Source organism: Emiliania huxleyi, assembly GCF_000372725.1.
Source record: "Emiliania huxleyi CCMP1516 unplaced genomic scaffold EMIHUscaffold_10, whole genome shotgun sequence".
Classification (NCBI taxonomy): Eukaryota; Haptophyta; order Isochrysidales; family Noelaerhabdaceae; genus Emiliania; species Emiliania huxleyi.
In genome coordinates this window covers 10,407-21,116 of record NW_005202427.1, presented here as the reverse complement: position 1 = coordinate 21,116, position 10,710 = coordinate 10,407, and the positions used below count along the sequence as shown (strand labels likewise).

General features: G+C 63.6%; 2 protein-coding genes across 2 annotated transcripts in view; one reads left to right on the top strand and one right to left on the bottom strand.

Moving 5' to 3' along the window:
• Nucleotides 1-1,416: 1,416 nt before the first annotated feature.
• Nucleotides 1,417-8,196, bottom strand: EMIHUDRAFT_97380 (hypothetical protein; the record flags this gene model as incomplete). The annotated part of the gene is made up of 4 exons (XM_005793488.1): nucleotides 1,417-1,789; nucleotides 7,210-7,238; nucleotides 7,482-7,634; nucleotides 7,735-8,196. The coding sequence occupies 4 exons, from the start codon at nucleotides 8,194-8,196 to the stop codon at nucleotides 1,417-1,419; spliced, it is 1,017 nt and encodes a 338-aa protein (XP_005793545.1).
• A 1,021-nt stretch (nucleotides 8,197-9,217) lies between these two features.
• EMIHUDRAFT_97379 (hypothetical protein) overlaps nucleotides 9,218-10,710 on the top strand; it is a gene marked incomplete at both ends in the record, with an annotated part of 2,617 nt that continues 1,124 nt past the window's right edge. The window contains 3 exons of the mRNA XM_005793487.1: nucleotides 9,218-10,066; nucleotides 10,225-10,227; nucleotides 10,296-10,365. Coding sequence (XP_005793544.1) covers nucleotides 9,218-10,066; nucleotides 10,225-10,227; nucleotides 10,296-10,365 — 922 coding nt within the window. The remainder of the gene's footprint in view (nucleotides 10,067-10,224; nucleotides 10,228-10,295; nucleotides 10,366-10,710) is intronic.

Genomic DNA, 10,710 nt, shown 5'->3' with positions numbered 1-10,710 from the left:
TCCGCCCTCGCCGGCTCCACTGCCGCCTCCCTCTCCGGCACCTCCCTCGCCACCTGCTCCCTCGCCGCTGCCTCACTCGCCGCCGCCTCCCTCGCCGCCGCCTCCCTCGCCGCCGCCTCCCTCGCCGCCTTGGCCCCCGCCCGTGCCTCCTCCTCCCTCGCCGCCCTCGCCGCCTCCTCCGATGCGAGTGCCTCCGCCTCCCTCCTCCTCGCCCTCGCCTCCTCCTGCGCCCGCTCCGCCGCCGCCAAGATTCGCGCGTCGCGCGCGGCCGCCGCTGCGCGCCGCCTCTCGTTCGACTCCTTGGTCGCGAGTGCGCGCGCCGCCGCCTCACTCGACCGCTTCGCCTGCAGCACCAACGCACCAACGCCTCGGCCGTGAGCTGCGGTGGACTAGACGAGCAGCGCGAGTTTCGAGGGCGCTCGCTCGCCTTTTCCGCCTCCGCAGCCTCCCTCGCCGCCGCAGCCTCCCTCGCCGCCCTCGCCTTGGACGCGGCGGCGCGGCGGGCTGCCGCTCGTCTCGCCGCCGCGGCAGCCTCCTCCCTCGCCGCAGCATCCCGATCCGCCATCGCCGACCAAGCGGGAGCAGCAGCGGCGTCAGTCTCGGGCGGAGCAACGGCAGGCCCGTGAGTCACAGCGTGCGGAGCCAAAGCGTCGGCAATCTGCGTAGCGCTGGCGGTGCAGGCGGCGCTGGTCGCAGCGGTGCGCCGGCGATCGTCTGCGGCGACGGCTCGCCAGGCGTCAAAGCTCAGCGCACGTAGCCGCGCAGCCGCGTATGCCACCACCTCCTCCACGCTCAGCTCGACTCCGCGCCCACACAGCGGACGGCCGGGCGGGCTAGGCTCGCCTCGCAGCCCAAGCAGAACCGCCTCCGCCGCCTGGCCAGAAGAGAGGGCGGTGAGTCTTACTTTGAGCCGTGGCGATGACGAGCTACCGACGGCGCGTGGTTGCCTCGCCGGTAGCGAGGCACGACATGGAGCAGAGCGAGAGCGAGCGAGTCGGCCATTCGAAGTCGCGACGAAAGAAGCGAGACCGGCAGAAAGCGCACGCGTGGGACACGAGAAGACAGTGAGCCAACCGGCGTCGTTGGCGCACCTACTGAGCGGCAAATGCGCAGGAAATCAGGAAAGGCGCGTTACTTCACGCGGAAGCTACAAACACACGGCGAGGGCGACAGCAAGAAAGAGTCGAACGGGCGGCGCTTGGCCTTTATACGCTTTTCTCGCCGAGTACTATCTATATTCAAAATAGGGTCTATATTCTCGAATATGGCAAGAATATGGCTCCAAATAGGGCCTATCTCTACTTCGTCGGCGGGCGGCTGGATCAATCAAATCATCCCTACCCTAGACAGAGAGTAGGCCCGATTTGGAGCTGTCTGTATTCTTCCCGCCGACGAAGGAGAGAACTTCTGTATGTTTTAATGCAACGCGACGTAGACCGTGTTCTCGCCGCGACCCGCGCGCACCGTCGGCTCCTCCTCCCGCGCGTCGCCCCGCTCGGTCGCGTGCCACCGGCTCGCCCTCAATGCTCTGACTCGCGTCGTCGCGAGCCACTTGCCGAAGCGGATCGTCCACCGCATCGTTGGGTGCAGACCGAGGGCCGTCCGCTGCATCGGCACGCTCTTCCCCGCCGCGGCCTGCGTTGCGAGGAACTCGCGCAGCTGCAGGCGCACGCGCCGAAGCTGCACCGACAGCGCCGGCCCGTGGGGCGCTAGCATCGGCTGCTCATCGCCACGCGCAGCCTCGTCCTGCCGCTCGTCGTCCTCCGCCTCGAGGACGTCCGCCAGCGCGCTGCGCCGCACACCCCGGCGCGCGGGAGGCGGCGCCGGCCGCGCCACAGCCGCCTCGGCGTCGCCCACGGCACGGGCGCCTCGCCGCCGCGTCCGGCGACGGCATCGATGCTGTCTGCCCGAGCGTGACTCGCAACTCCACGATTTGCGGTCCACCGACAAATTTGGCTGCCCCCATCAAAGTTGACTTCCTTCCTTAGATACGTATTCTCGAATATTCTTTATATTCCGGCTGAAAATCGCTTCGAAAAAGAATATAGAATATGAAGAAAAGCGTATAAAGGCCAAGGCGGCGCCTGAACACCAAAGACACAGCTATATTCCTGAGACGAGCGAGGGCAGCCTCCTTAAAAGCAATGGGGTCTAGATTTGGAGCGCTCGCCGAAGAGGAGTACGACAGAATAGCGCCCGTGATTGCCTGCACGCTGCCCGCACTCACGGACTCCATATACCCGAAAGAAAGAGAGGGGTCGTTGCAGGAGAGGTGACGAGGGAACTGCAGGTAGTTGGCAAGGCAGCTTCGATCGCCATCCTGACATGGGTGCGAAAAAACGACAAGACCGAGGCACGGGCAGAGGAGCGAGAGAAGAATATAGGGGTGTAGGGGTGGATAAAGCGCCTGTTCACGGCATGGAGGGTGAGCCACGCCGAACGTACTGAACGTAGAGCCGAACGGAAGGAAGCCGGGGAAGACGAACCAGAGGAGGACGAAACACCTGTGGTAATCCCGTCGTCAGCTGTCACGATGCACCCGAAGGGGACCCCAGCGCCAACACCATCTGTGGAGAGGTACAAGTGCTCGAAACGAGAGTGGACCTGAGCAACGACATGACTTGGCAGAAATGATCGCAGTGGGCGTCAGAAGAGTCGTCCTTGCGCGAGGAGAGCTTGATAAACTCGAGGGGCCAAAATACGCCGCGAGGAGGGCGGAGTTGCGCCGAGAAGAAGCCGCGAGAGCAAGGGATCGGCCGGGGCAGCGGCGGCGCAGCAGGACGAGGTAGAGGAGAGCGACGCGACAGAGGATGAAGCGACAGGAGGGAGAACGACGAGAGTGGGGCGACCGCGACGTGGCATAAAGGTTGCAGCGAGAATCGGCGAGGGACTGCCTTAGGGACTGCGAAGGGAGATAGAAAGAGGCAGACGCCCAAGGGTTAGGGTGGGCGACGGCTAGCACCACACTCCTCTCCTTAAAATCCCTGTGTGGAGGTGGCGGCGTGCCGTCCTCCCATCCCTCCCTTTGGTGGTCTGAATTCTTTCTCTCTTAAAGCGGACGGCAAGCGATCCCACGACAGACAGCGAGTGTGGGGACTACATGATCCGTACACAAGAAGACAACGCAGTAAGTCTCTCTCACATTACAAGGACATTCTACAACAGTGAAAAACATGAGCGGTTAGGTTAGGTTAGGTACAAGGAAGGTGAAGAACAGCCAGGCTCGGACTGGACATCAACGCGGTATGGGTGGACGCTAGACAGATGATGACGACACGCACGAGCGACGGAGCGACACTACGCCCCTCCCTGAGAACGAGCAGCGTTTTATTTCTTCCTCAGCTTTCGCTAGACGCTCTGAGACCCGCAAAAAGAACTCATTTCAGGCACTGCTGTGAAGATGAACATCACCCAATTTCAAACAGTGTTACCACACGCACGGCAACCCTACCCACGGTGAGCCAGCCCTTTCCCTCACCCGACACCGTCTTGTAAGCATCTGAGTCTGGCCACAGAGTGCTCAACGCTCGCCGACCACCTATCGCCGTGCCCCAGCCAGGTCCTCTCGCCGCGCCGGCCCGTGCGAGGTCGCCGTGACCTGGCCCTCGTCGCGCCTTGATCGCCTCCGCCCGCCGCCGGCGTCTTTTCTCTTCGCCAGCCCTGTGCCGAAAGCGCCGCTCTCTTCCTTGTCGCTACCTTGTCGACGGCCGCGCTGCCGGTGCTGGCCCTGCTCGACGCGCCGGCTCCTGCATGACGACAGCGCCTCTCGGCCGCGTGCACAGGCGCCTCTCACTCCGCCGCTCGCGCCGCCAAGCGCGACGAGACGTGCAGCGAACTGAGCAGCTAGCGCGAAGGTGTCTCAAAGTGGTCTCACCAGCCAAACCTGCCCAGGATTAGCGTTCTGGGCTCACCTACGCTTCCACGTGAAAACAGCCTAAGCCCCTCCTGCTCGCCACCGTGATGCCGCGGCCTCGATCCGGCTCGCCAGCGCCGTCGTCCGGCCCCACGGCGGGCTCGCCATCTCGATTTCCACTCGCCCGACGCGCTCGGTCTCTGCTGACGGCTGCCGCAAGAGCGGCTGGCTCACGACAGCGTCTTGCCGGTTGTCGGATGGGAGAGTACAGGACGTCTGGAGTGTAACTGTGTACGTGAGATCGGTCTTGGTAACAAGCACAGTCGGTCTATCGATGCACTCGTTTCCGTTGCCCTTCGAGCTTGACACAGAGCTCAGCGCGCCCCGCAAAACAGGAAGAGCCGTCCGGCAAGAAGATCTCGATAGGGAGCGAGAACCGTTAGAGGTGCTCCGAGAGGTATCAAGACTCCGTCATGACGCGGTAAGATCACTCCAAAAATGACCGCGCAGATGTCGGATCTCGTTGAGATATCTTGCAAAATTGCTCTTCCCGAGCCGGCAGCACGCAGAGAGTCGCAGAAAGGCTACGAGTGCTCGACGAGTTTTGAGACCTGCGCGATCAAACCTGGGGGGAACTGACCGCACCAGGACGGACGTCCGAAACCTGCGTGAGCACCTTTGACGATTCTCGCTCCCTATCGAGCTCTTCTTGCAGCGCGGCTCTTCCTGTTTTGCCGGCACAGAGTTCCGTGCAAGCCGTCCAGCGTGACGTGACGAGTATATCGCTTCGACGGATCGACCGTGCTTGTTATCAAGACTGATATGACGTACACAGTGACACATCAGACGACACATATTCTCTCACCCGGCGGGCCGCAAAACGCTCTCGACAAGAGCCACACAAAGCCACCCGCGCGGCAAGCCGCTCGTCGGACAGGCGTGCTCGATCGATGTCGGAGAGCCAAGGACAAGCCCGGAGGGCAGCCACGCAGAGTGGCGCCACTTCTCGAGCGTCGGCTTTGCGCCGGAGCGCCGCAGCCAACCGTGCAGCGAGCGAGTCGGACAGACCCCGCTAATCCGCCTCCAGGGTTGACTGGATACTCGAGTAACAGCTTTCACGCTTAGGTGTCCAATACTGTCCCGTTTTGCTGTTCACAGCTAGGGACGGCCTCTGCGGCAAAGTCAAATCACCCCCACCTCCCTCCCTCCCTCCCTCCCTCCCTCCCTCCCACAGGCAAACCTTCGGCTCCCGCTCAGAGGCTCGCCGCGCCCGTGCGGCGCGCCGAGGCGGCGCCGAGGCCGGCGCCTTGCACCCGGCCCGCGGCCGGCACCGCCTCGCCCCACAACTGACCGCCCTGCGGCCCCTGCGCAGGCGTACCACAGCGTCGCTCAAAAAGCGACGCCGGGTGTGGGCTGCTCCCTTGAACGTGCACCCGCAGCGGCCTTGCCCGGGCGGCCTCACCGCCCAGGGAAGGTTGCTTGCGGCCGCCGCCGCGCGTCCCCGGCCGCCAACGCATGCCCCTTGCCCTGACGCGCGCGCTCTGCAGCGGCGCAGAGCGCGCGTCCCTGGCACAGACGGAGCAGCGGCCGCGCCAGCGGTCGCTGCTCCGCCCCCCCGTCGCGCGCGCCGCGCGCGCGCTGCCGCCGCCGCCGCCGCCGCCGCCCCCTCCTCGCCGTCTTCCCCACCCTACCCTCTGTTGCGCGCGCCGCGCCGCCGCGCTGCGCGCCCCCGCCCCCGCCCCCGCCCCCGCCCCGGCTCCCAAGCGCCCCTTCCCCGGTAGGTGTGCGGAGAAAGTAGAACCAATCGAGAGGTGGCAGAAGCCGCCGTGTGTGACACATATTGCGGCACGTGAGAGTGAGACAGAGCCCCGGCAGCGGCCAGCGCGCGCGCGCGCAGCGGCCAGCGCAACAGGCGTTTCAAACAGCAAACGGGACGGCCTGCGCAGCCTCTAACTATATATAAATGCCGCAGCGAGTTCCGGTCGAACTTCGCTTGCCCGCCGCGTGGTCCGTCCGAACTTCCCTGTGAGAGCCCTACAGGCCGAGCTGGGACATGTCACCGGCACCGTCACTGGCCGATCTGCGGCAAAAGCCGCGCTGCGGCCGGGAAAGCCAACGATTCGGAGCAGAAGGCCCCAGACGATGTGCCGCCGCTCATTCCGACGCGCGAGCCACTCGAGGAGGAGTCGAAGCTCTCAGCCTCTGCTCGGGAGGGGGAGGCCGAGCTTGCTCGCTCTCCTGGCGGGTCCAACCGCCACATCATGACCACGAGATGCGAGCCAAGCCAGCCTGACCCGTTCCCCACTGCCGCTGGCCGTGGCTGTCACATCCTTACCCGAAAGGAGTACCTTGCGAACTTTGAGGGCGACACAGCGGGGTGGGCGCCATACCAGGAGGACCAATACTACGCTGAGAGGGGCGTCTCCCTCACGGCGGATGCCGAGGAGAGACTCAAGACCAATACGTGGGAGACGCTCGGCCAAGCGAAGGCCCGGCTCTTTGATACGCGAGTCCGCTCGCCGAACAATCGTCCGACCAAGCTGAGCAAGGAGGCCAACGATGCTCGAGCTCGCAGGCGACGGGAGAGTAGGCTGCTGAGCCAATGATGCCAATCATGTCGCACATTTGGGGACCCCACATTGTCGAGATATGAGCAATGGGGAGATGTGGGTAGATGATGGGGGGAGATAGGCAGGACAAGTGTCGCGCAACACCACCATCTCGACCAATGGGAAAAGTGTGGCGATTCGATATCGTTTGTGCTCTCGACGTGGTCTCGAGTTACGAGTGTCGTCTGTGTGTGACCTTTCCTATCAAGCCTCTCATGCTTCGTTGTCCATCGTCCGCTGCTGTACAACTCTGGCCTCTTCTCCTTCGCAAGGGCCCCGCCCCCCCCCCCCCCCGAGCGGGGGCGGGGCCCGCGCAGCCGCTTCTAGTCATACAAAAGTGGGGACGCGCCGGCGGCGCGCCCCCCAAAAGTTCTGTTTTTCTCTTCCGCACCTTGTCGAGCCTGTCTCGTGAGAAGAAAGAAAGAAATGTTGGGCTTCCTTCTCCCCACACTGTGAATCGGGAGGATGTAGCGATGTAGAGCACTAAAAAGGAGAGCAGGGAAGACGCGGTTGCACACACACAAAGCAAACAAACAGTCGGGAAGGACTTCGGCCCGACGGATGGCGTCTCACGACTGTTCACACACACTCTCTCCACAGGGGACAAGTCTCCTCTGTCTGGGACCGGAGAGGTGTGAAAGCTCCTGAGTCGCCTTATCTCTCACACTCCCCCATTGTCTGCAGAGACAACAAAGGTAAGGCGTCGCGCTGATCAGAGGCGCGAGGTAGTGAACGTGGCATAGTGACCTTCCGTCTCCCGGGCTGAAGGTAGTAACCTATCGGAGCGGTCGACTGGATGTCAATTGAACATCATGGGAGAAGCCGATCTGGTAGATCAGCGGACGAGCTTGGCTCGATGCTTGAGGAAGGTCGTCTTGTCGAGAGCCTTCGTATCGTCCAGATGTCGGCGCACTGGTCGCTGGTCGGGACGAACTCGGGCGAGGAGATGTTGTCCTCGTAGTGGAGGCGACCAAGACGCAGGAACTTCTCAAAGTGCCGGTTGCGAGAAGTGACTCCACCATTGCGGGTTGCGAGGACGACGAGTCCCAGTCGTTGTTGACGGACGCGGTACCGATGGCGCTCAGCATGAAGGCGTCGGCGATGGAGGGGCTCGTGAAAGAGTTGAGCGAGAGGCGGGCGTCGGAGAGGAGCTTGGTGAAGCGGGTGCCGACCTCGATGATGTGGTGAACGACTCGGAGACGGACTTGGTCGATAATGTTTTTCCACCGCGTCGCGAAGTCGGCGTCGCGCGGCTCGGGCGCGTGGCTGCACAGAGAAGATCTTGTCGACGTCGATCTTGGAGGCGATCGTTTGCCCGAGAGCGACGGCCTTGGACTCGGCGTCAATCTTGGGCACGACGAGCTCGGTGATGATCGAATGCTCGGCCGCGGAGACGGGGATGTTGAAGAAGAGAAACTCGCTCTCCGCGCCGTCCTCGGTGCTCAGTTTGGGCAGGAAGGGGTGCGCGGGGCAGGACGGGTTGTCACAGAACTTGTCAGGCGGGATGAGGCCGTTCGCCTCGGAGGTGTTGTCGGCCTTGGCGCCGACGGCAAGGGCTCCGACCTTGCTTGCCATCACGGAGCAGTTCATGTCGGAGGGCTTGCCGTCAAGCCCAGCACAGAACTCACCGTCGATGTTCTCCGACCGTATCGAGCGGACAGAGTGAATGTGCGCGAGGTCGCACGCGTTGTTGACGACCGAGGTGTCGCCGAGAGTCTCACCGGTAGGGACCATGTGAATCGGGAGGATGTAGCGATGTAGAGCACTAAAAAGGAGAGCGGTCTCTCTTTCGCTACGTGTTTGGAGCGGCCGCACATTGCTCGGTACCCCCCCTGCACAACTAAGCTCATGGCCGACCCCCCCCCCCAGCAGCAGCGCTCTGCTGCTGGGGGGGTCGGGACCCCCCCCCTAGCAGCAGGGATGAGCTTAGTTGTGCAGGGGGGGTACCGAGCACAGAGTGCGGCCGCTCTTGACGACGTCAAACAGTGTTTGACCACGGCGCTGTTCACAGCGCGCGCGGACGGAGTAATGGAAATCTCTGCGCAAGAACAGTAGATCGTGGGGGGAGAGATAGTAGATTAAGACTGGAGATCCTAGCGGATCTCTCACACGGACACGCCCAAGTCTCGCCAGTAGATCCCTCCTGTCCGGTTCCCCATTCAAGACTAAAGAACGAAGATTGAGATTGTGGATTGCAGATCGCTGAGCAGCAACACGGGCCAAAATGTGGGAGATAGGAGATGGAGAATGCAGATTGTAGATCCTAGCGCCCAGCCATCCGCCCCAGATGTGAGATCGAAGATTGAAAATGGAGGTCGTAGATTGCTGCCGGCGGCGACAGTGGCCAAGTAGAAGATTGGAGATTGGAGATGAGAGGTGGTCAGTGTCAATGAATCCATAGCGCATCTCCTTGAAGGTTTGAGCCCACAGTCCTTCCTGTGACATGGCAGGCCACTATCAAGCCCTACAAGCACCAGATCACCCACTTGGGGAGGGTTGACGTCGTGATTTTCGCCGACGATTTCTTTTTTGCTGTGAAATTCCGGCATGAAGAGAGGGAAAAACCCAGCGCCCAGACCTACCCTACCGGCATGCTGGCCGCCCCAAGCAAAAAGAATACAGAGCAAGCAAAAAGAATACAGAGCTAAATGGATGAAAACCGGCGGGCGCCTGTGTGAGAGATCCGCTGTGGCATCGCGTGCGCACGCTGTGAGAGATCCGCTGTGGCGGCCCCGCATCACTTGCCCCACATCATATGCCCTCGCTGCCGTCGCCGCCGCCGCCGCCGCCGCCCGCGCCGCCGTCGGTGCCGCTATTTAAGCCGCCGCCGCCCTCGCCGCCGCTCCCGCCCGCGCTGCCGCCGGAGCCGCCCGCGCCTCCGGCGGCGCCTCCGCCCGAGCTGCTCAGCTACCTCACTGAAGCCCTCAACCTGCTCGGCGTCGACATGGCGGAATCCTCCCCTCCTCCTCCTCCTCCGAGCCCATCACCACCACCGCCGCCTTCTCCTCCTCCTCCGAGCCCACCGCCGCCACCGCCGCCTTCTCCTCCTCCTCCGAGCCCACCACCGCCACCGCCGCCTTCTCCTCCCTCTCCTTCTCCGCGCCCCGGGCGTCCTCCTCCTCCGAGCCCACCGCCACCGCCACCGCCACCGCCACTGCCACCACCGCCACCGCCACCGCTTCTGCCTGGCGGAGAAGAGCCGCATGTGACGAGGAGCGGGGCGCAGTCTCCGAAAGGAGTGGCGGAAATCCCTGCGACTCACCTCGCGCGAGGCAGCACCGCGGTGCGAGCAAAGCCCACCGATGGAACGACGAAGACCAAGCAGGACGACGACTCGGGCGATGACGGCGAGGATGACGACACGAGCAGCACGGGCAGCGTCACCAACACCCACGACCCCCACACCCCGACAAACTACGAAGACCGCGACTTCAGGGGCGTCACGGGCGTGATCAGTACGGAGAGCTTCCGGGACTACCTCACCACATACTACCCTGGCGACGCCGAGGATCGGATCCAGCTCATGGGCCGCTTCAACCGCCTCGCCCACCAAGTCGGCTCGCCGTTCCTTCTGGATGCGAGGGAGCTTCCCCATATCCTGCCGGTGTGAGCCGCCGCAGTCTTCCGCCAAAAGACGAGATGCCTCCCCTTCCCCTCTCCCCTCTCCCCCTCGGCGCTGCCCTCGCGTCACCTCGGCGCTGCCCCCCTTTACCGCTCGGCCCTGCCCCCGCACCCCCCACCCACCCACCCACCCGCTTGTAGACGGTCGAGGCATATCTCCCCATATCTCCCCACATCTCCCCACATCTCCCCCTATCTCCCCCCGCTTGCAGATGGTCGAGGCAGAGATCGTGTCGAGAGAGTACAAGCGGATTGGCAATGACAACACGCGCAACCCGTGGTGTGTGCTGACCACACCCCACTGCCGCCCTCATCGCCGCCCTCGCCGCCGCCGCCCTCACGCCGCCGCCCTCGCCGCCGCCAGCCCACACACCTTCCGCCACCGCCTCCCTCACTAAGAGGTAGCGACCAGCCTCCACCCTCGCCCCCACCCCCATCCTCACCCTCGCCCTCACGCTCACCCCCGCCCTCACCCTCCACACCGCTAAGTAGCTGACGTAGAACTACTTTGACTATACTGAAACGACCCACCCCGCTGGCTCAACCCCCCACACATCTTCCTCCGATTCATGCCGCCGCGAGCGCAGGCACACGTCACATCTACCCCACAGTGTGGCCGTAGCCACC